Below are 25625 nucleotides of genomic sequence, written 5' to 3' on the forward strand. Positions count from 1 at the left end.
CTGAAGAAGGGTCTCGACCCAACACGTCACCCATTTCTTCTATCCAGAGAAGCTGCCTGTCCCGCTGAGTTACTCCAGCATTTTGTGTCTATCCTCGGTTTAAACCAGCATCTGCAGTTCCTTCCTATAACATTAATTACCTCATGGTAGTTTTGTGTTAAGCATCCGTGGCACCTAATACAATCTTGTTTGCCCTCTGGGGCAAAAGTCAAAATGCTGAAGGAACTCATCAGATCAGGCTGCATCTGTGGAGCGAATGGGCAGACGACATCTTGGGTCAGGATCCTTTCAGTTTTAGTTTATGGTTTTGATAATTGGCTTCTGTAAATTGTCCCTAGTTTGTAGGGTAGAACTGGTGTACGGGTGTACGGGTGTACGGGTGATTGCTGTCTGTCGTGGACTCAGGAGGCCAAAGGACCTGCTTTCACGCTGTGTCTCTAACAACTAAAACAAATGAGAGTATGGAACAGGTCCTTCGGTCCAGCACACCACCACGACAGGCGATCACCTGTACACTGGCACTACATGCCACACACTAGGGGTCATGTTTAACCAACAAACCTACATGTCCTTAGAACGTGAGAGGAAAGAGCAGCACCTGGAGAAAACCCACGTGGTCACAGGGACAATGTACAAACTCTACAAAGACAGCACCCATGGTTAGGATGGAACCCAGGTCTGGCATTGTGAGGCAGCAGCTCGACCGCAGCGCCATTTATTCAGCCTGAGTGGAGTAGAGGAGAGAAATCTGCAAAAGAGAGGTGGGAAAGTCTGGCAAGTGATAGATGGAGGCACAAAGAAGTGCAGAATCAAGTAACATGTGGCCATTGGAGTCCCCCACCTAACTTCAATGCTCTGTGCCTTTTAGTTTAGTTTAGTTTAGAGATACCGCGTGGAAACAGGCCCTTCGGCCCACCGGGTCCGTGCCGACCAGCGATCCCCGCACATCAACACTATCCCACACCCTCTAGGGACAATTTTTACATTTACCAAGCCAATTAATCTACAAACCTGTGCGTCTTTGGAGTGCGGGAGGAAACCGAAGATCTCGGAGAAAACCCACGCAGGTCACGGGGAGAACGTACAAACTCCGTACAGACAGCACCCGTAGTCGGGATGGAACCCGGGTCTCCAGCGTTGCATTCGTTGTAAGGCAGCAACTCTACCACTGCGCCACCGTCTGATGCTTTTAGATGATTTAGATATCTTCAATAAGATTTTATAGCAGAATTTAATTGTATAATGCATATAATGCATCCACTTCATCAATTATAAATTGCAAAGTATCATTTAAAAAAAATATTATCTTGTGTAACTATTCAATAAGCTCTCCAGAGAGAGGTTTATTTTCACGCTAGACAAAGTGGACCCGTTGGGCCCAAACCTCTCCTGCATTGGTGCACCACCCTCTCCTCCCCCACTCCCCTCTCTCCTCAACCCCCCCCCCTCCCCTCCCCTCTCCCTTCTCCACCCACTCCCCCTTCCCCCTCCCTCCTCCCACCTCCCCTCCTTTTAAACTTTAAAATGTGAAAAACTTTTAAAATATAGCACCGATTTCAATAAAACTACTTGCATTATCACTAAAGTGACAACGGTGAGTAAGGTGGGCCTAACATTGCCGCGCTATCGTGGACCGCTTTGGCTGGTTCAGTCACAAACAACATAACAAACAAGAGTTTTAGTAGATAGATGTCTTCCCCATTTATGTTTATGTGGCATTGAAAATAAATAGATGAAGATTCCGCCGTTTAATTTGATCAGTTTGTCTTCTGTTTAACCTAAATTCTATCTTGTTGCTATGGTGACGTGAGAATTAACGAATAGTTTATTTAGTTCTGTTTCCTTGTGTGCATTCGAGGTCTCTTTTGCACCATTTAAACGATGAAACAATTTGTTGTTTTGCAGTTCTGGATGTCTGCCTTGGCCACAACAATCCCTGTCCCATGTGGAGCCTTCATGCCCGTCTTTGTTATTGGTGAGTTTTTTTCCCTTTATTGCTTTCTTTTTAGAAATGTTGCTCTTTCCTGTTATCATTTATTAATTTTAACCACATTTTCATGCCACCCCTAATTCTGATACTCACATCTGCAAAATTCTCACTGGTTTCTGTCCAGATTTCTGTCAGGGGTGACACAGGGACACAGATTGTCTGCTTGTTGCCACACAGAGCCCTGGTACAGTCCTGACCTAAGGTTGCTAACTGTGTAGAGTTTGCACGTTCTCCTTATCGCCGCGTGAATTTCCTCCGGGTGCTCTGGTTTCTCCCACTTCCTAAAGACGGGCGGGTTGAAACATAGAAACATAGAAAATAGGTGCAGGAGGAGGCCATGTGGCCCTTCATTGTGATCATGGCTGATCATCCACAATCAGTAACTCGTGCCTGCCTTCTCCCCATATCCCTTGATTCCACTAGCCCCTAGAGCTCTATCTAACTCCCTTTTAAATCCATCCAGTGATTTGGCCTCCACTGCCTTCTGTGGCAGAGAATTCCACAAATTCACAACTCTCTGGGTGAACTCTCTGGGTTTTCTCACCTCAGTTTTAAATGGCCTCCCCTTCATTCTTAGACTGTGGCTCGTGGTTCTGGACTCCCCCAACATCAGGACCATTTTCCCTGCATCTAGTAATCTCATCTCTTGCCTCCCTTAAAAAACTGGGATATATCTTCTCACCAGGCCCTGGGGATTTATCCATCGTAATGCCCTTCAACAGCCTCGACACCATCTCCCTCTCGATTTCAAATTACACTTTAGGTTATTAGTTTTTTTTTGTTTTAGAGATGCAGCGCGGAAACAGGCCCTTCGGCCCACCAGGTCCGCACCGACCAGCGATCCCTGCACATTAACACCACCCTGCACACGCTAGGGACAATTTTACATTCATACCAAGCCAATCATCCTACAAATCTGAACATATTTGGACCTGTGGGATGAAACTGAAGATCTCAGAGAAAACCCACGCAGATCACGGGGAGAACGTACAAACTCCGTACAGACAGCACCCATTGTTGGGATGGAACTCGGGATTCCGGCGCTGTAAGCTAGTAGCTCTACCGCTGCACCACCTTGCCACCCTTGCATTTCATTATTCTGCACACTAATCTCACTGTGCTCCATGCCTTCTCCTTGGTGAATACAGATGCAAAGTGCTCGTTTAGTACCTCATCTGCATCCTCTGATTCCATGCACAAATTCCCTTCTTTATACTTGGTGGTCCTATCTTCACCCTGGCCACCCTCTTGTTTTTAATGTAGGTGTAAAAAGCCTTGTGCTTTTCTGTAGTCTGACTCATTGATGGGTGTGTGTGATCACCACTGTTGTGTGAACGTGCATTGGCAGTCACAGTTGTGCAGGCGTGCAGCGGTCAGTAATGTTCATGGGTATGTGTGCGGGGCGATCACCAGTGGTGTGTGAATGTGCACTGGCAGTCACAGTTGTGCAGGCGTGTAGCGGTCAGTAATGTTGATGGGTGTGCATCAACTTTGGAGGTCACTGTTGGAATGCTGATGTGAAGAGATGATGCCTGGTGGGAAATGTGCTGCTCTCAGCATCTTTCAAATCCATTTGCCAAGGTTGCAATCTTTTGTATATTTAAATCATATTTATATAGTTAGATGTGCAGTTGTGTAGGAAAATAACTGCAGATGCTGGTACAAATTGACGGTATCACAAAATGCTGGAGTAACTCAGCAGGTCAGGCAGTATCTAGGAGAGAGGGAATGGGTGATGTTTCGGGTCGAGACCCTTCTTCCTTGCTTTCATTACAGTGATGATTCAATATAAAAAAAAGAAAGTTTGGCGATTAGTTTGATTGCAGCTTTTCAGCTAGTGGGGCGGCTTCCTTGTACACATTAGAAATCATGTTTGTGGCACCATAGTTATACTTTCTAGTTCTAGTTCTAGTTCCAGTTCCAGGTCTAGTTCTAGTTCTAGTTCCAGTTCTAGTTCTAGTTCTAGTTCCAGGTCTAGTTCTAGTTCTAGTTCCAGTTCCAGTTCCAGGTCTAGTTCTAGTTCTAGTTCCAGTTCCAGTTCCAGGTCTAGTTCTAGTTCTAGTTCCAGGTCTAGTTCTAGTTCTAGTTCTAGTTCTAGTTCCAGTTCCAGGTCTAGTTCTAGTTCTAGTTCTAGTTCTAGTTCTAGTTACAGTTACAGTTCCAGGTCTAGTTCTAGTTCTAGGTCTAGGTCTAGGTCTAGTTCGAGCTCTAGTTCCACTTCCAGTTGCAGGTCCAGTTCTAGTTCTAGTTCCAGTTCCAGTTCTAGTTCTAGTTCAGAAACTGGAAACTGGCCCTTCGGCCTACTGAGTCCACGCCGACCATCGGTCACCCATTCACACTGGTCCTGTTATTCTCCTTTCACATCCATTCTCTACACATTTTAGACAATATACAGAGGCCAATTAACCTACAAACCTTTGGGATGTCTTTGGGATGTGGGAGGAAACTGGAGCACCTGAAGGAAACCCTCGAGGTCCACAGAGAGAATGTGCAATCTCCGCACAGACAGCACCCGAGGTCAGGATCAAACCCAGGCCCTGGTGCTGTGAGGCTGTTCCTTACTGAAGCCAGACATTACTCATTTGATCCATTACTCACCATCACAGCAGACACTGTCCCAACAGATCCACGGCAGATGGCATCATCCTGGCCCTACACTCATCACCGGAACACCTGAATAACAAGACCATCTACATCAGACTCTTGTTTATCGACTATAGCTCTGCCTTCAACACCATAATCCCAACCATAGTTCCAGTTCCAGTTCCTGGTCTAGTTCTAGTTCTAGTTATAGTTCCAGGTCTAGTTCTAGTTCTAGTTACAGTTCCAGGTCTAGTTCTAGTTCTAGTTCTAGTTCTAGTTCTAGTTCTAGTTCTAGTTCTAGTTCTAGTTCCAGGTCTAGTTCTAGTTCTAGTTCCAGGTCTAGTTCTAGTTCTAGTTCTAGTTCTAGTTCTAGTTCTAGGTCTAGGTCTAGTTCTAGTTCTAGTTCTAGTTACAGTTCCAGTTCTAGTTCTAGTTCTAGTTCTAGTTACAGTTCCAGGTCTAGTTCCAGTTCCAGGTCTAGTTCAAGGTGGTCCCGAATCACTCATACCACAGATTCAAGCAATTTTCAAAATCCAACCAAAAAGGTACCATTTTTCCATGTGACCCATGCCCTGTCATTTGAGCACCATGTCTGAGGAAGGATGTGCTGGCTCTGGAGAGGGTCCAGAGGAGGTTTACACGAACGATCCCAGGAATGAGTGGGTTAACATATGATGAGCGTTTGACAGCATCGAGCCTGTACTCGCTGATGTTTAGAAGAATGAGGGGGGACCTCATTGAAACTTACCAAATAGTGGAAGGCTTGGATAGAGTGGATGTGGAGAGGATGTTTCCACCAGTGGGAGAGTCCAGGACTATAGGTCACAGCCTCAGAATTAAAGGATGTTCCTTTAGGAAGTTGAGCAGGAATTTCTTTAGTCAGAGGGTGGTGAATCTGTGGAATTCATTGCCACAGAAGGCTGTGGAGGCCATCAATGGATACTTTTAAGGCAGAGATCGGGGGTTATGGGGAAAAGGCGGGAGAATGGGGTTAGGAGGGAGTGATAGATCAGCCATGATTGAATGGCGGAGTAGATGATGGGCCGAATGGCCTAATTCTGCTCATAGAAGATAGGTGCAGGAGATCATGCAGAGGATTGTCACAGGATGCTGGAGGGCAGATCTGTTGGAAATATGGATGGAGAAATGGTCGATGATGTTTAATTTGGACAGGTGTGTGATATTGCATTTGGGAGGTAGAAACATAGACACATAGAAACAAGGTGCAGGAGGAGGCCATTCGGCCCTTCGAGCCAGCACCGCCATTCATTGTGATCATGGCTGATCGTCCACAATCAATAACCTATCACATGCTCTTTCTAGACTGCTTTGTTGAAGACCTGGCAATTTCCATGGTTTGGAGGTGTTTTCTTTTGTGTTTCCAATGACTATTTTTAGACTGGACCCATTCTCAATCATTCCTTCCCAATCCTATTTCATAATTCCATGCTGAAGTTGCTTTTTGATTTTTGATTAATATTTCACCGCTCTGCAAGCTGTTATTTCATGATTGATCATTGGCATCAATTTCATTACTTTTGTTTTCAGTTGCGTGCCAACTGATTTAAGTCCATAAAGAGCAATCAGCGTTTGCTTAACAGCAGTTGCCTTCAGTTAAAAACTACAATAATCAACATGGAGTAGGCACCAGGGTGAGACAAAATCAATCACGGCTGCTGTTAGAATCACTGAAGAAGAAAAACAGCCATTGATGGAAATGCAAAATGTGCAAGCATGAATGCATGAGGAAACTGGTGATCAGAGGGTGACTAATACACGAAACAGGAGTAGAAATGGCACAGAGAACCTTTCTTGTTTACTCTTGGTCGCTGCCATATCCCTCTGTTCCCTCCATCTCTTTCCTCTCCCCCCCCCCCCCCCCCCCCATTGCCCCCACGTGCAAACTCGTAAACTATGCTGGTCTTCACACTTCTCACAATAGGGCGGCACGGTGGCGCAGCGGTAGAGTTGCTGCCTTACAGCGAATGCAGCGCCGGAGACTCAGGTTCGATCCTGACTACGGGCGCCGTCTGTACGGAGTTTGTACGTTCTCCCCATTACCTGCTTAGGTTTTCTCCCAGATCTTCGGTTTCCTCCCACACTCCAAAGACGTACAGGTTTGTAGGTTAATTGACTGGGTAAATATTAAAATTGTCCCCAGTGTTTGTAGGACAGTGTTAATGTGCGGGGATCGCTGGGCAGCACGGACTCGGTGGGCCGAAGGGCCTGTTTCCGCGCTGTATCTCTAAATCTAAATAAATCTAAATCTAATTCCAATGAAGAGTCGTGGACCTGAACCTGTCTACAGTAACTGTTTCTTTCTCCACAGATGTTGCCTGACCTCTTGAGTACCTCCAGCATTTTCTGCTTTTAGTTTTCTTCCCTAGGCTGGTGTGTGTTTTGGGTGGATTGTAGACGGGATCTATAGGGACCTGCTGAGCTTGTATCCACTCTGACCCACCCTGGAGCCATGCCGTCTGGGAAATCTGTCAATGATCTTGCTGAGCATTGAAAGCCTTCATGGGACAACCGTTTCCAAATGCACACAATTCATGTGAACTAGAGCCAGCCACGTCACTTCCTCCAGGATACACTTTGAAATGTTGCCATATCGTGAGAGAGAAGATCAAAAATACCTCTGAATTATATGTTGGTTCCATGTGATATGGGCTAGTTGATCATGGGGCGAAGATGACTGACAAACAACAACCACAAACATATGTGTTGAGTAGTGACTCCAACAGATGCAGAGTCTCCCACCTTGATTCCTATTGTCCTCAATGTATTTAAGGTTCTTGATACCACGCATTATCAAATGCCACTGCATTGCAACTCCTCACCTCTGGAATGATGATACTTCAGTTGTTTTCGAACTTCAAGGATTTAGATTTATTTTAAAGGATTTGTTGAGAATGTTTGACATTGTCAGCCAATCTGAGTAGAGGGTACTTCCTCCCACAGCCCAGTACGACTGCTCTATTTGTTTCAAATTACTCGTTGTGCCCTCTTTTTCGCCTTCCATCACAGTGAGGAATGTGGAGGAGTCACTGTGTGGTGGATGTTCATGTTAAAATGTGTTTTGTGTGTCCTGTTGCTTTTTATTGTTATGACTCTATGGCAAATGAAATTCCTCGTATGTTGCAAAGCATACTTGGCTAATACAGCATGATTAAGATGATGATGATGATGGTTTTTCAGGAGCTGCGTTTGGTCGCTTGGTCGGGGAGAGCATGGCAGCCTGGTTTCCTGATGGCATCCATGCAGATGGAAGTATATATCGTATTGTACCGGGTGGATATGCTGTTGTAGGTGAGGCATTTCATGTCTGTGCTCATCATCCTTGGCTGCAACAGAAAGAGGAACAAACCACACAATGTTTGCCAATTAGAGTCATGGAGTCATAGAGTGATACAGTGTGGAAACAGGCCCTTCATAGAGTCACAGAGTGATACAGTGTGGAAACAGGCCCTTCGGCCCAACTCGCCTACACCGGCCAACAATGTCCCAGCTACACTAGTCCCACCTGCCCGCGTTTGGTCCATAACCCTCCAAATCTGTCCTATCCATGTAATTGTCTAACTGTTTCTTAAACGTTGGGTTAGTCCCAGCCTCAACTACCTCCTCCGGCAGCTCGTTCCATACACCCACCACCCTATGTGTGAAAAGGTTACCCCTCAGATCCCTATTAAAACTTTTCCCCTTCACCTTGAACCTATGCCCTCTGGTCCTCCATTCTCCTACTCTGGGCAAGAGACTCTATGCATCTACCCAATCTATTCCTCTCATGATTTTACACACCTCCATAAGATCACCCCTCATCTGCGCTCCAAGGAATGGAGACCCAGCCTACTCAACCTCTCCCTATAGCTCACACCCTCCAATCCTGGCAACATCCTCGTAATTATTCTCTGTACGCTTTCCAGCTTGACAACATCTTTCCTGTAACATGGTGACCAGAACTGAGCACAAATGCGGCCTCACCAATGTCTTATACACCCGTGCAGAACTCATGGACTTCATCAACTTCACCAACAATTTCCATCCTGCACTGAAATTTACTTGGATCATCTCCGACACCTCCCTCCCCTTTCTTGATCTCAGTCTCCATCACAGGAAATAGACTATTGACTGATGTCTATTACAAACCCACTGACTACCACAACTATCTGGACTACACTTCTTCCCACCCTGCTTCCTGCAAAGACTCTATCCCCTTCTCCCAATTCTTCCGTCTAAGCCGCATCTGAGACCAATATGAGGTATCCCATACTAGATGTCCTGACTCTTTGAGGAACAGGGGTTCCCCTCTCCCATCATAGATGAGGCCCTCACTCGTGTCTCCTCAGTACCCCGCAGCTCCACCCTTGTTCCCCCTCCCCCTAGTCACAACAGAGACAGAGTCCCCCTTGTCCTTACCTTCCACCACTTGAGCTGTCGCATGCAACACATAATCTTCCGAAAATTTCCACCACCTCCAACGGGATCCCACCACTAGCCACATTTTCCCATCTCCACCCCTTTTCGCTTTCCGCAGAGACCGTTCCCTCAGCAACTCCCTGGTCAACTCATCCCTTCCCACCCAAACCACCCCCTCCCCAGGTACCTTCCCCTGCAATCGCAGAAGATGCAACCCCTGTCCCTATACCTCCTCCCTCGACTCTGTCCAGGGACCCCAACTGCCCTTTCAGGTGAGGCAGAGGTTCACTTGCACCTCCTCCAACCTCATCTACTGTATCCGTTGTTCAAGATGTGGACTCTTACACATCGGCGAGACCAAACGCAGACTGGGCAATCGTATCGCAGAACACCTTCGCTCAGCCCACGTGAACCAACCTGATCTCCCGGTTGCTGGACACTTTACTTCTCCTTCCCATTCCGACACAGACCTTTCTGTCCTCTGTCTTCTGCATTGTCAGTGTGAGGCTAAACACAACTTGGAGCAACAGCATCTCATATTTTGCTTGGGCAGCTTACAGCCCAGTGGTGTGAATATTGATTTCTCTCACTTCGGGTAGCCCCAGCATTCCCTCTCTCTCTATCCCTCCCCCACCCAAGTCACTAGCTTCTCATTTTCACTCAACAAACAGCTTACAATGGCGTGTTTCCTTTATCATCGTTACTTTTTTGCGTATCTTTCATTCATTGTCCTTTATCTCTCCACATCACCGTCTATATCTGTCGTTTCCCTTATCCCTAACCAGCCTGAAGAAGGGTCTCGACCCGAAACGTCACCCATTCCTTCTCGCCAGAGATGCTGTCTGTCCTGCTGAGTTACTCTAGCTTTTTGTGTCTATCTTATACCTCCCAACATGACCTCCCAACTTCTGTACTGAATACTCTGACTGATGAAGGCCAATTAGGTTTGCAAGAATGATCCCAGGAATGAGTAGGTTAACCTATGATGAGCATTAGTCGGCACTGGGCCTGTACTCGCTGGAATTTAGAAGAATGAGGGGGGGAACCTAATTAAAACATAACGAATAGTGAAAGGCTTGGATAGACTGGATGTGGAGAGGATGTTTCCACTAGTGGGAGAGTCTAGGACGAGAGGTCACAGCCTCAGAATTCTGCGGTTGCAGGGGAAGGTACCTGTGGAGGGGGTGGTTTGGGTGGGAAGGGATGAGTTCTTTTAGGAAGGAGATGAGGAGAAATTTCTTTAGTCAGAGGGTGGTGAATCTATGGAATCCTTTGCCACAGAAGGCTGTGGAGGCCAAGTCAGTGGATATATTTAAGGCAGAGATAGATAGATTCTTGATTAGTACGGGTGTCAGGGGTTATGGGGAGAAGGCAGGAGAATGGGGTTAGGAGGGAGAGATAGATCAGCCATGATTGAATGGTGGAGTAGACTTGATGGGCCGAATGGCCTAATTCTGCTCCTATCACATCCTATCTTATGACCCAATGTGCCATAATGTGTCGATGAGGTGTGAGCCAGGTGTGCCGGCCAGGTGGTTGATTGGCGGTTGTTCTCTCCAGGTGCGGCAGCGTTATCAGGTGCGGTGACCCACACCATCTCCACCTCAGTGATCGTGTTTGAGCTGACAGGCCAGATCTCCCACATCCTGCCCGTGATGATCGCTGTCATCCTGGCCAACGCTGTCTCCCAGAGCCTGCAGCCCTCCGTCTACGACAGCATCATCCGCATCAAGAAACTCCCCTACCTGCCCGAGCTGGGCTGGGGCCACCTGGAGTGAGTACCCCTCTCTGTTACTCCTCGCACAAGGGCATCATTCAGCACATCAGACAATTTAAACTTCCACAGAGTTCAGCTTTTATTTGTAGACTTTAAGAAATTACTTAGGAAAGACGTACAGGTATGTAGGTTAATTGATTGGGTAAATGTAAAAATTGTCCCTAGTGTGTGTAGGATAGTGTTAATGTGCGGGGATCGCTGGGCGGCGCGGACTCGGTGGGCCGAAGGGCCTGTTTCCGCGCTGTATCTCTAAAAAATCTAAAACTGCAGGTGCTGGTTTATATCGAAGGTAGACACGAAATGCTGGAGTAACTCAGCGGGTCAGGCAGCATCTCTGGAGAGAAGGAATTCCTTCTCTCCAGAGATGCTGCCTGACCCACTAAGTTACTCCAGCATTTTGTGTCTACCTTGGGATAGTCCCTGCCAGAACCATCTCCCCTGGCAGCTCATTCCATACACCCACCACCCCAAGGGTGAGGGGGGGAAAGGAATTGTCTCCAATCTGAGGGGGAAAAGGAATTGTCAGTGTTTTGGGTCGAGACCTTGTGTCAGGAGGTGGATGTTGTAATCATATTTGAACAAAGGTGCAACGAGACCTGCCTTTGAGGTGGGCTGATAAAAGCTGAACAGTAGTGAGTTGACTTCTTCCGCCATCCTCCTTTATACGTCCTTGGCCAACAGAATCTCATGCAGGAATTTAAAGATGCCAGTTTTCAGCTTGTACGCAATGCCCTTAATATAACAGAGCAAACATGAATATGCATACTTATAACCTTACATTTTTGTATTTCATTGATGATCATTGTAGATTGTGTTATGACTCTGCTTTCTTTGCCTTGTGCACATATCGGAGGTCTTGTGATTTTGGCTGTATTCTTGTACGCATCAAACCTCTCTACTATTCCCCAGTTTAAATTAAATGCTTTTTGCCCCACCTATTTTCTTATAAATCACCCATGCATATATTTATGCCATAATGCTTATTTTGCTCCCATATATCCAATTTGCGGGCACATTTTTGCTACTAAGTGTGGTACCGGTATGCTAGATGCAGGAAGAATGTTCCCGATGTTGGGGGAGTCCAGAACCAGGGGTCAAGTTTAAGAATAAGGGGTCGGCTATTTAGGACTGAGATGAGGAAAAACTTCGTCACACAGAGAGTTGTGAATCTGTGGAATTCTGCTAACGGAATCAAGGGATATGGGGAGAAAGCAGGAACGGGGTACTGATTTTGGATGATCAGCCATGATCATATTGAATGGTGGTGCTGGCTCGAAGGGCCGAATGGTCTAATCCTGCACCCATTTTTCTATGTTTCTATGTTATTGGCCTGTGACCAAAGTACATTGAAAAAACTTTGCTCTGCATGCTATCCTGGCAAACCATACCGTACATGAATACAAAATCATACTGTACATAAGTAGAACAGGTAATGCAAAACGGAAAGGAAACAGAGTGCAAACTAAAGAGTCACAATTACAGAAAAAGTATGGAGAAAAAAAAAGTGTAAGGGCCCCAACACGGTAGATTGGGATTCCTTCCTTAGCATATCAGAGTTTAAAAGCCTGATAACAGTGGGGAAAAGGCTGCTCCTGAATTTGGTGGTGTGCACTTCCAAGCGTTTGTGTTTCCTGCCTGATGGGCGAGGCGTGGAGGGAGTGACCAGGGTGTGAGTGGGCCTTGATTGTGTTGGCTGCCCTTCCAGAGCAGGTGAAGTGTAGATGGAGTGGGTGGGAGGATGCAGGACGGCCATGGTCTGAGTTGCATCCACAACTCCCTGCAATTAATTGTGGACTTGGGAAGAGGGCTTCTGTATCAAGCTGTGGTGCATCCCAACAGGATGCAATCAATGGTGCATCTGTAGAAATACACAGGACGTGATGTTAAAAATCCAAAGTGCCAAATGTCAACTTGCTCCCAGTGGTGATGGGAGGCTTATACACTCACCTATGCTTCTCTGATGTTGAGAAAGGCTAGGCAGACACGCCATTGGGGTTATCAAGTGGGCTCCTGCTTTCATCTACGTTTTGCTGATTGGACCCACAACGTCTCCAGTAGGCTCAGAGGTGCTTTCTGGCATTGCAGAACCACCTGCCTAGCCGCCTTATTTGGGAGAGCAGATGGAGTCTTTCCTCTTCAGCCAGAGCCACTGGCTACTCCTCTCTACCACCCCTGATGTTTGCTTGGTGGCCTGGCGTAGGACTTGAGAGTCTAGATCTTCCTACAAAATATGTCACAAATTCTTCCAATATTTGTAATCAATCTGATTAACCCAACACATGCATGTTAATGTTTTGATTTTCTAAGATTGCGAATCCTACTCCTTTTTTCACACAAATGTTATTGGAACTCCACAGTGTTCAGGGCACAAAATGTAGTTTTAAATCTTATGTCTCTATGTATTTAATACCTGATGTTTAAAACATGTAGAGGACACATAGGCATTATCAAGCTAGGTGCAACATCTAATTGTGAACCTGATTCACGGATATGCAATTAACACCCTGTGTGGACTCGACAAAAAAAGAAAAGTCTTAATAGCAGGAACAAGCATTATATCAACACTATTTAAAGAGATTGTTAATTATCTGCAGGTTTTGGGGAGAGTACACACATTGTGAGCTTCAAGCTGCAGTTGGAAACTCTCCAGAAGGGGTAGATGAGTGCAGATCATGACTTGCAAGGACCTGGATCTCCATCATGTTCACATGCACCAGCAGAAAAGCCCAAGCCAAGGTCTACAAATAACCTGGACGTAAATGGAGATGGGTCGGCGAGTACGTTTGTTGACATAACTAAAATCGGAGGAGTTGCAGACAGTGAGGAAGGCTGTCAGAAAGTACAGCGAGATATAGACCAGCTGCAGAAATGGCTGGAGAAATGGCAGATGGAGTTTAACCCGAGCAAGTGGGAGGTGATGCACTTTAGGAGGATGAATGTAAAGGGTTAATGGCAAGACCCTTAACACCATGGATGTGCAGAGGGATCTTGGAGACCTGATACATAGCTCATAGAAGGTGGTAGTAGGGTGGTAAAGAGGGCATATGGCGTGCTAACCTTCATTGCTGGGGCATAAGAGTCATGGTGCAGCTGTATCAGATTCGGTTAGGCCACATTTGGAATATTGCGTGCAGTTCTGGTCACCCCGTTACAGGAAGGATACGGAGGCTTTGGAGAGGTGCAGAGGAGGTTTACCAGAACGCTGCCTGGATTAGAGGGTTCCAGCTACAAGGTGAGGATTGATGAACTTGAATCATTTTCATTGGTAGGAAGGAACTGCAGGCTAGTTTAAACCGAAAGTCCTTCTGCAGTTGTACAGGGCCCTAGTGAGACCGCACCTGGAGTACTGTGTGCAGTTTTGGTCTCCAAATTTGAGGAAGGATATTCTTGCTATTGAGGGCATGCAGCGTAGGTTTACTAGGTTAATTCCCGGAATGGCGGGACTGTCATATGTTGAAAGACTGGAGCGACTAGGCTTGTATACACTGGAATTTAGAAGGATGAGAGGAGATCTTATCGAAACGTATAGGATTATTAAGGAGTTGGACACGTTAGAGGTAGGAAACATGTTCCCAATGTTGGGGGAGTCCAGAACAAGGGGCCACAGTTTAAGAATAAGGGGTAGGCCATTTAGAACTGAGATGAGGAAAACCTTTTTCAGTCAGAGAGTTGTGAATCTGTGGAATTCTCTGCCTCAGAAGGCAGTGGAGGCCAATTCTCTGAATGCATTCAAGAGAGAGCTAGATAGAGCTCTTACGGATATGGGAGTCAGGGGGAATGGGGAGAAGGCAGGAACGGGGTACTGATTGAGAATGATCAGCCATGATCACATTGAATGGTGGTGCTGGCTCAAAGGGCCGAATGGCCTCCTCCTGCACCTATTGTCTAAGATTGGCACAAAAAGTTGGAGTAACTCAATGGGGCAGGCAACATCACTGGAGAGAAGGAATGGGTGACGTTTCGGGTCGAAGAAGGATCTCGACCCAAAACGTCGCCCATTCCTTCTCTCCAGAGATGCTGCCTGTCCCGCTGAGTTACTCCAGCTTTTCGTGTCTATCTTCATTTTCATTGGATCGTTGGATAAACTTGGAGGTTGAGGAGAGACTTGATGGAAGCATGTAAAATTACGAGAGGCATAGATAGGGTAGACACTCAGAACCTTTATCCCAGGGTGAAAATGTGCAACTGTAGAGAGCATAGGTGTAAGGTGAGAGAAGGGGAAGTGTGGTAATGTTTTCCACACAGAGTGGCGGGGGCCCAGAATGCATTGCCAGGGGTGATGGTGGTGGAGCTAGATATGATAGTGGTGTTTAAGAGGCTTTTAGCTAGGCACATAGAAGTGCACAGCCTGGAGGGATATGGATCATGTATGGGCAGATGAGATCAGTTTAAGTTGGCATCATGTTCGGCACAAACATTGTGGGTTCCCATTCTCTATGTTCCAAGAAATTGGCAGAAAAAGCTCCAATGAAACCGTGCTGTCATCCTCACCAATCCCCCACTCATTGCTGCTTACTGATTCTTTGACAGCCATGCCATTGATGCGGAAGGAATGTTATTCCATGCGTGGCAATATCTCCTATGGTTGAGTCATTTCATCATCATCGGCGGTCACTGGAAGCGAGTGTGACTGTCCTCTCCATAGGGTCGGACGCCTGTGCGTGACTTTGTTTAACGTGGGGAGACTGGTGCACAGACAGCCACCACATGGTCCTTGACAGATCTGGGTCAGGATCCAGTGGCGTGGAGTCCAAGGCGACCGGGGACCCTTTTCTGCTGCAGTCTTCATCCATCCGCCTTCCCAGCCGTTGTGACGCTCCACTAAAGTCAGCCGTCATCCTCCCTCCGCCTGTTCCACCGTTGAGGTCTTGGTTGGATTGCTCTTTGTCAGGGACCTCCCCCTCGACCTTACTGCCATGGGTGACCCTACCAGGAGCGTAGCTCCAACAGTAACTGTTCAAGTGCAATTTGTCTACCTTAATATGTGGTAAGACCTTCAGCGCCGCCTTGACTATAACACTGACTCCCATCAAGACACTTCCATTAACTGCCCCAAGTTCCCCCGTCCTTGTGTCTTTCTCCACAGTAAAAACAGAGGAGAAATACTCCTTGAGGTCCTTGGCCATCTCCTAGGGCTCCACACAGTGTTGACTGCTCTGATTCCTCAGGGGCCCTATTCTCTCTCAGGTTACCATTATTCCCTTAATGTATAGAAAATCTCTTGGGATTGTCCTTAATATTATCTGCCAGAGCTATCTCCTGCACCCCTTTTCCACATCTGATTTCCTTCTTTAGCATGTGCATCATTTCCCGAAACTCCTCCAGGGATACACTTGATCCAGGCTGCCTATACCTGCCCCATGCCTCCTCCTTGTTCTTGACTAGACTCCATTTCTCTCATCTTCCAAGCCTCCTTACACCGACCTCTCTGCCCTGCAGTCGAATAGGAACGTGCATGTCCTCAACACTTTTCATAATATCCCACTTTCCAGACGTTCTTTTTCCTGCAAATGGCTCCAATCAACTTGAGCGAGTTCCTGTCTAATACCTTCAATGTTGACCTTGCCCCAAATTAGAATGTTAACTCATGGACCTGCCCTGTCTTTATCCACAACTATCTTATAGCTAATTGAACAGAGGTGACCCCAAACGGTTCATCCATGAACACCTCATCCTCTTGCCCCTCCCCGTTCCCCAAGACTCGATCAAGCGTTGCCCTCTCCCGTGTACGGCCCTCTACATATTACCAGAGGAAACTCTCCTGAACACAGGCCACAAATTCCAATAGTTAAAATCCCCTACGGCAACCTCATTGGACCCACAGCTGTCTGCAGCCTCCTGGCATACACCGATCAGCCAAAACATTACGACCACTGACAGGCGAAGTGAATAACATTGATTATCTTGTTACAATGGCACCTGTCAAGGGGTGGGATATATTAGGCAGCAAGTGAACAGTCAGTTCTTGAAGTTGATGTGTTGGATGCAGGAGAAATGGGCAGGAGTAAAGACCTGAGCGACTTTGACAAGGGCCAAATTGTTATGGCCAGATGACTGGGTCAGAGCATCTCTGAAATGGCAAGGCTTGTGGGGTGCTCCCGGTCATCAGTGGTGAGTACCTACCGACAGTGGTCCGAGGAGGGATAAACCACAAACCGGCGACAGACAGGGTGTTGGGCGCCCAAGGCTCATCGATGCGCGAGGGCAACGAAGGCTATCCCATCTGGTCCAAACCGACAGAAGGTCGACTGTGGCACAAGTCACAGAAAATGTTAATGGTGGTCACGGGAGGAATGTGTCACAATACACAGTGCATCGCACCCTGCTGCGTATGGGGCTGCACACGGAGGGCCAACAGCATATTAGGCAGGTGGTCATAATGTTTTGGCTCATCAGGTCATAATGTTTTGTCTGATCGGTGTATATTTACTTCGATTTCCCATTGACAAATTGGGAGCCCGTTGTACACTCCCAACAAGGTGATCATTCCCTTCTTATTTCACAGCTCCTCCCGTATAGTCCTCACTGGATGAACCATCTGATCAATGCCGTGACATTTATTGCCGTTAATCAATAAAGCAACGCCTCTCCTTTTTTACCCTCACCTCTATCTCTCCTGAAACATCTGAACCCTGGAACATTAAGCTGCCCACCCTGTCCCACTCTTAACCAGGTTCTGTGATGGCTACCACATCCCCATCACGTGTACTAACCACACCCTGAGTTAATCTGCCGTGCCAGTCAGGCCTCTTACATTAAATAAGGATAATTAAAATAAGTCCAATTCAAAGCTACAGTGCTTGCTTACTGCCGGCCATTCTATTGCCTGCTCTGTCCACTGAACTTTATTTCATGCCAACTTCCAGCCTCTCCCCTGCCTCAGTCCCACATAGAAATCTCAAGCCCTGCCAATCTAGTTTAAACCCACCCATGTCGGGACCTGTGTTACACCTCCTGCAGTTGCAGGGCTAAGTATCTGAAGGAAGGGTGGGTTGATTGGGAAGGGATGAGTGAGCCAAGGAGTTGCTGAGGGAGCAGTCCCTGCGGAAAGAGGAACAGGGTGGGGATGATAAGGTGTGATTGGTGGTGGGATCACATTGAAGTTTGGGGAAATGTTGAAGAATGATGCGTTGGATGCAGATCCTGGTGGAGGACAAGGTGAGGATCAGGGGAACCCCTTGCTTGTTCTGTCTGGGGGCAGGGGGTGCGATAGCAACACTACGGGCTGCAGAGACATGGGCAAGGGTTTCATCCACAACGGCATTGAGCAAACCATGTTTACTGAAGAAAGAGGCGAATGAATAGAATGGAAATCCTCATCTTGGAAGCATGTAAAGTGAATTCGAAGAAATGGAGATTAAAAAAGACACAAAGTGCTGGAGGAACCCAGCGGGTCAGGCAGCATCTCTGGAGAACATGGAGACATTGAGAGGGAGTGATGGCAGGATGGGAGGAAGTGTAGTCCAGGTTACTGTGGGAGTCAGTGGATTTGTGGTAACGTTTGCAGTAAAGGAAGTCTTTTTGTAATTGTTGTTTAACACCACCTACCCTGTCTTACAAGAACATTTTACAGTTGGGGGGACCAGAATTGCTTCTTAAATGGTTAGCGATTTTCATTATCCTAGCAGCTCTTAAAAAACCCCATGAAAAGCATAGGTTCTTCAAAGCCTCTCAGGGTAGATTGAGCAGGCTTGTTCATTGTGTATCTTAAATAATACCAGTTGACAGGCTGTGTCAGCCACAGTGGGTTCCCCTTTCAACACCTCAGTGATCGTTCACATGTCATATTGACTGCCACTTTGAATCGGTGCCTTACTGATTGAACATTACTGCCACTGAATAGAAGCAGTGGGTGTCACTGTGACAATGCTCAGATGCACGTGTTCCAAAAACACACATTCATTCACAGGAGAGACCGTGTGATTTTGAATGCTTTCTGGTTGGTCTTTTCTCTTGACAACAGGATCTCTGTCGAAGACCAATTTGCACCATGGTCACGGATATTACGGCATGCGGTTTCAAAGGAAAAGAGGAGGTGTCAGTTTTCCAAATGGAAGCTCTTGTCTGAACGTTCAGTATGTCAGATCCCTGCTCACTTTTCCCCAGACCTAAGCTAAGTCACTGCCTTAACAGCAAGAAAGAACTGACGTGGAAGCCTGGGTCAGTTCCGAATACCATTTCCTAACATTATGGTGTGCAGGACATTGGTGCTTCCCAGAGGAGAGAGGCCATCATGGCTACATTGATAAACATGTAAAGATTCAGGGGCAATGCAACGACATTAGGCCAATGCATTAAGCTATTTTGTTCCCCTCTTCTCTGGTGTCTTGGTTTATTTCACCACTGGCATTACAGGCATCGTTGGTTTTTCTCAAAGGGATTCACACCTGAAATGGAAATAGAGGATAAAAAGCATCTGGGGATCTGGGTCAAGTTATGTGAGAGGTACCATAGGGGCCAGATTGGTCTCGACCCGAAACGTCACCTATTCCTTTTCTCCAGAGATGCTGTTTGACCTATTGAGTTACTCCAGCATCAAAAATAAATTTGGTGCACCTAGTGGCACTTGCAATCTGTGAATTAAAGTCAAGTCAAGTCAAGTCAATTTATTTGTATATTACATTTAAAAACAACCCACGTTGACCAAAGTGCTGCACATCTGACTAGGAAAAAAAAAGAAACATACAGTGGCAGGCAGCCAAACACAACGGCGCGGCCATCTTGAACAAAATGTTAATTCAATCACCCACAGTCCAACAATAAAAGCACTAAACAGGCACCCAAATTACCCAACCCCAAAAACCCCCCAAAACACAGTCCAACAATAGAAGCATTAAATAGGCATTCAAATCACACACCCTAAAACCCCCAAAAACACAGTCCAACAATAAAAACATCAAACAGGCACTCAAACCACCCAACCCCCAAAAAACACACAAAAAAAAGAAACATCCATCAAAGAAACATCCATCACAGTGAGTCTCCTCCAGTCCTCTCCTCACTGTGATGGAAGGCCACAATGTCTTTCCCTTCTCCTGCTGTCCTCGCCCGCAGTCAGGTTGTTGTGGTTGCAGGCCGCACCGGACGGTCCACAGCGGGCCAAGCCCAAGGCGCGTCGCGTCGCAGCCGCTCCCGCAGCCTTCGAAGACGGCCGGCTCCGCCGATGATAAGTCCGATCCGGGGCGGGCGAACGCGCTGTCGCTGTTGTTGCACGTCGGGGCGGTCGTGGCTCCCGACATTGAAACCCCCGCCCAGCAGAGAAATATCCCGCGGCCATCTTAGGCCGCGCCGGACGGTGAAATGTCCGCGCCCCAAGCCCCGCGATCCGGGGCGGGCGAACACGCTGCCGCTGCCGGAGCTCCCGATGTCGGCATCCACGCGGCCCGAGCCTAAGGCGAGTCGCAGCCGCACCCGCAGCCTCCGAAGACGGCCGGCTCCGGTGGTGGTAAGTCCGATCCGCGGGCTCTGCGAACCAGAGCCCCGGAGGCCGACAGCTCCAGGAGTTGGGCCGATGGTAGGCCGCAGCAGGAACGGAGACACGGCCCAGAAAACAAAGGTCGGGTCTCCGTTCTGAAGGGACACATATTTATAGTGTTACAGTTTCCCCCCTCCCCCCCACATACACACATAGTACACAAACACAAAAACACCACATCACAACTACAATTAAGACCAAAGAAAACAACAAAAACACAAAGACAAATGGACCGCAGGTGAGCGGCAGCTGCTAGGGCAGCGCCGCCATTTTGACACACACAAAGGGATTGCCATATTCTTGCAGTAATCTGCATAGTATTAGTTTAGTTTAGTTTAGTTTAGCGCGGAAACAGGCCCTGCAGCCCACCGATTCCGCACCAACCAGCGATCCCCGCACACTAACACTATCCTACACACACTCGGGACAATTGTACATTTATACATTTATACCAAGTCAATTAACCAACAAACCACTACGCCTATGGAGTGTGAGAGGAAATGGAAGATCTCGGAAAAAAACCCACGCAGGTCACGGGGAGAACGTACACACTCCGTACAGACGGCACCCGTAGTCGGGATGGAACCTGGGTCTCAGGCGCTGTAAGGCAGCAACTCTACCACTAAACCACCGTGCCACCATACTATTTGACTACTTTTCAGTAATCAAATGCCAGCAAAGCAGCCAGTGCAGCTACACACTAACCTAGTCACGTGTTTCATTGATGCAGCTTGAAACAATTTATCCCATCAGTTCTCAAAATTTTATTTAGTTGGACCTATTTCAGGGATATTTGGTTTTTTTGCACTGAATAAAATATTCTTTTTACAATTGCAACTTTCTTCAAAATGTCCCCATTTTACCAAAGATGTATCCAATGAAGTGCATGTTTACAAGAAATCAGTGCAATGCAAACTGGAGGTATTTCTTCACAGTTTGCAGAAGTCACGTGAATAGTCAAATTCGACAATGAATGGCCTGCTGTCACGGGTTTTCTACTTTGACACACTTGAAGAAATATGTCAAGGATGGAAAGTAATCTTCCTGCTGTATTTGAATAATTGAATTGAATTGAATAAAAAAAATTAGCCAAGTATGTACACATACAAGGAATGTGCCTTGGTGCTCCACTCGCAAGTAACAACACAACATACAGTAAACAATTAAGAATAAAACATAAAACATTAAAACATTAAGAATAAAACATTATAGTTTACACATGTGAAGAATGAAATAAAATACCAGAGCAGAAGGAGGCTACAGACTTTTGGTTATTGAGTGGAGCTACTACTTGTGGAAAAAAGCTGTTTTTATGTCTGGCTGTGGCTGCTTTGACAGTCCGGAGTCGCCTTCCAGAGGGAAGTGCTTCAAAGAGTTTGTGGCCAGGGTGAGAGGGGTCAGAGATGATCTTGCCCGCTCGCTTCCTGGCCCTTGCAGTGTACAGTTCCTGGCCCTTGCAGTGTACAGTTCCATCCTTAACATATTTCTAAGTTAAATAGTTTCAGAAACAAGGGACATATTACCCAATATATCACCCTTTCTGCAGACCTTCCAAACTAATATTTCTCCTTGATGTAGTCAATAAAAAGTTATATCAATGATAACTTTGCCAGCCTGCCATGGATTTAATAACATTTAATATTAAATATTAAAATTCAATGAAAATAAGCTTCTCTGAGATATATTGAATGCAAAAGCAATATCTTCACTTCATACACTTCACTTTAGGGCGGCACGGTAGCGCAGCAGTAGAGTTGTTGCCTTATAGTGAATGCAGTGCTGGAGACCCGGGTTCCATCCCAACTACGGGTGCTGTCTGTACGGAGTTTGTACGTTCTCCCCGTGTCCTGCGTGGGTTTTCTCCGAGATCTTTTGTTTCCTCCCACACTCAAGACGTACAGGTTTGTAGGTTAATTGGCTTGGTAAATGTAAAAATTGTCCCTGGTGTGTGAGATAGAGTTAATGTGCGGGGATCGCTGGTCGGCGCGGACCCGGTGGGCCGAAGGGCCTGTTTCCGCGCTGTATCTCTAAATTAAACTAAACTAAACAAGTCCCTGACCACCCTTTTCCATGGTTGCCCAAGCTAAAATCAGTCAATGTATCTTTGTCATCCCTACCTGACCCATGCCACCAAACCACATTTTTGCATCTTCAACAACGCTTCTATGCCAACCTACAAAATCCCACTCAATCAGCATTGCACTTCACTGAAGTTTTCACACCTACCTGTTCTGCTTTATTCCTTAAAACTTTCATTAGTTTACCCAAGCATCATTTCGAAAACCTTTATCTCATCAACAAGCTACTACATGTTTCTAGCACTCCCAACCACATCAGTTCCATCACATACGCTCTGCGTGTGGAGAAGCTGAATCCATCCTCCCCCGTCCCAACCTCCCTTTCATCCGTGTCCCGTCACCTCTCATTCGGCAGCCATCTCTTCACCATCTCTTCATCTGAAGAAGGGTCTCGATCCGAAACGTCGCCCATTCCTACTATCCAGAGATGCTGCCTGACCCGCTGAGTTACTCCAGCATTTTGTGTCTATCTCCACCTACCTCAGCCCCACACCTGAATCTGTCCCATTACACTTTCATACATCACTTCTCAAAATATACCTTGTCATTCATTGCTTGTACCATCAGTAGGGTTGCCAACTGTCCCTTATTAGCCGGGACATCCTGTATTTTGGGCTAAATTGCTTTGCCCCGTTCGGGACCGCCCTTGTCCTGTATTAGGCTGGTGTAGGCCTGGACACTGTAGGCTAACGGAGTGTGTTCGGAGAGCGGGGCCGAGTGTGTTCGCCTAACGGAGGTTGCATTGCAACCCACCACCCGGGACGGGTGGCCGCCATTGGTGGAGTGGGAGCACGTGGCCGCTGGCTGGGTGAGGTCACATGGGGTGTGGGGCGGTGACGTCACCTTGTCCCATATTTGGGAGTGAGATAGTTGGCAACCCTGACCACCAGCCCACACCTTAATCCCACTGTTTTGAGGGTTTGGTGGTCTTTGCAACCGTGAAATCCTTTAGCGTTTCTAATTGCATTTTTTGACATTGAGTTCACTGTTTCAAATTAGGATGGCAGCAGGGACTTTACAATCTGCTTTAGTGTTCTTGGGTCATTAACCTTGGTAATCATTCAGTGTGTCAGACTGGCAGTAGTGTGTGGATGTGGAGTTAGTGCAGGATTAAGCACAGTTATGGTTGTTCAAGCTGCTCTCACTCACTGTGAAGGTTCATGAAAGATCGATGATCACATAGTTGATGTGCTTGGAAATGCCGAGTACCAATGGAAGCATGACCAGCATAGAGCTTGCAGCTGTTGGAAAGGAGTAAATAATAATTAGCTGGGTTATAAAAGAAAAAGATCAGAATAGATTAGTGCGGCACAGTGGCACAGCGGTAGAGTTGCTGCCTTACAGCGCCAGAGACCCGGGTTTGATCCTAGCTACGGGTGCTGTCTGTACGGAGTTTGTACGTTCTCCCCGTGACATATGTGGGTTTTCTCATGCGTTTCCCCGGTTTCCTCCGACACTCTAAAGATGTACAGGTTTGTGGGTTAAATGGCTTGGTAAAATTGTAAATTGTCCCTAATGTGTGTAGGGAAGCATTAGTGTGTGGGGATCGCTGGGCGGTGAGGACTCAGTGGGCCGAAGGGCCTGTAAACCAGACAACCTTTTTTGAAATGGATGTTGACTAATTCTGAGAACTGCAGAGTAGAAAATTGATAGAAAATTGTCCTCATGGAAGAAAGCAGAGGGTGATGGTGGAAGATTGTTTTTCAGACTGGAGGCCTGTGACTGGTGGTGTGCCTCAGGGATCAGTGCTGGGCCCATTGTTTGTGGTTTATATCAACGATTTGGATGAGAGTGTACGAGGCGTGATTAGTATGTTTGCAGATGACACTAAAGTGGATGGTATTGTAGATGGGAAAGATGGTGATCGATAATTGCTGCAGCATCTTGATCAGTTGGGCAAGTGGGCCGAGAAATGGTTAATGGAGTTTAATGCAGATAAATCTTAGGTGTCGCCATTTGGGAAATCCAACCAGGGAAGGATGTTGTAGAGCAGAGGGATCTAGGAGTGTAAATGGCGTCACTGGTAGATAGGATGGTCAAGAATGCTTTTGGCACATCGCCCTTCATCAGTCAGGGTACTGAGTATAGAAGTTGGAATGGGTGACGTTTCGGGTCGAGACCCTTCTTCAGACTGATGTCAGGGCAGTGGGCGGGACAGAGGTAGAATGTAGTCGGAGGCAGTAAGACTGGTGGGAGAACTGGGAATGGGGAGGGGATGGGAAGAGAGGGAGAGCGGGGGCTACTTGAAGTTAGAGAAGTCAATGTTCATACCGCTGGGGTGTAAGCTGCCCAAGTGAAGAGGTGCTGCTCCTCCATTGGAGGTGGTGAAAGTGTTGCCACCACTGGCAAAACAGCATGTAATCCTCCAACCCATCCTCCAATGGGACCCCACTACTGGCCACATCTTCCCATCTCCACCCCTTTCTGCTTTCCGCAGAGGCCGTTCCCTCAGCAACTCCCTGGTCAACTTGTCCCTTCCCACCCAAACCACCCCCTCCCCAAGTACTTTCCCCTGCAGCCATGGCCCAGCGTGAATTGGAGGAACAGCACCACATATTTTGTTTGGGTAGCTTACACCCCAATGGTATGAACATTGACTTCTCTAACTCCAAATAGTCCTTGCTTTCCCTCTCCCCCCATCCCCTCCCCCTTCCCAGTTCTCCACTGTCTTCCTGTCTCCGACTACATTCTACCTCTGTCCCACCCACTCCCCTGACATCAGTCTGAAGAAGGGTCTCGACCCGAAACGTCACCCATTCCTTCTCTCCAGAGATGCTACCTGTCCCGCTGAGTTACTCCAGCATTTTTGTGTCTACCTGCAATTTAAACCAGCATCTGCAGTTCTTTCCTACGTATAGAAGTTGGGATGTTATGTTGCAACTGTACAAGGTGCTGTTAAGGCTACAGTTGGAAAATTGTGTTCAGTTTTGGTCACTCTGCTATAGCAAGTATGTTGTTAAGCGTAAAAGAGTGCAGAGAAGATTTACGAGGATGTTGCCAGGACTTGAGGGCCTGAGCCATCGGAGACACTGGGCAAGCTAAGACTGTGTTCGTTGTAGCGTAGGAGATCTTATAGAGATGTATAAGATCAAGAGGGGAATAGACAGGGTAGATGCACAGAGACTTTCATGCAGTGTAAGGGAATTAAGAACCAGTGGACATAGGTTTAAGGTGAGAGGGGAAGGATTTAATGGGAATCTGAGGGACACCTTTTTCACGCAGATGGTGGTAGGTATATGGAATGAGCTGCTGGAAGAGTTAGTTGAGGTGGAAACATTTAAAACACATTTGGACAAGTACATGTGG

General features: G+C 47.0%; 1 protein-coding gene across 3 annotated transcripts in view; it reads left to right on the forward strand.

The window, feature by feature from the left end:
- The window catches only part of LOC144599376 (chloride channel protein 2-like), a 406358-nt gene that overhangs the window by 277635 nt on the left and 103098 nt on the right, over positions 1-25625 (forward strand). For all 3 annotated transcript variants that reach the window (XM_078410172.1, XM_078410174.1, XM_078410173.1), the window contains exons 13-15: positions 1906-1975; positions 7772-7882; positions 10550-10763. In XM_078410172.1, coding sequence (XP_078266298.1) covers positions 1906-1975; positions 7772-7882; positions 10550-10763 — 395 coding nt within the window. The remainder of the gene's footprint in view (positions 1-1905; positions 1976-7771; positions 7883-10549; positions 10764-25625) is intronic.

This window comes from Rhinoraja longicauda, chromosome 13 (genome assembly GCF_053455715.1).
Source record: "Rhinoraja longicauda isolate Sanriku21f chromosome 13, sRhiLon1.1, whole genome shotgun sequence".
NCBI classification, from domain to species: Eukaryota; Metazoa; Chordata; class Chondrichthyes; order Rajiformes; family Arhynchobatidae; genus Rhinoraja; species Rhinoraja longicauda.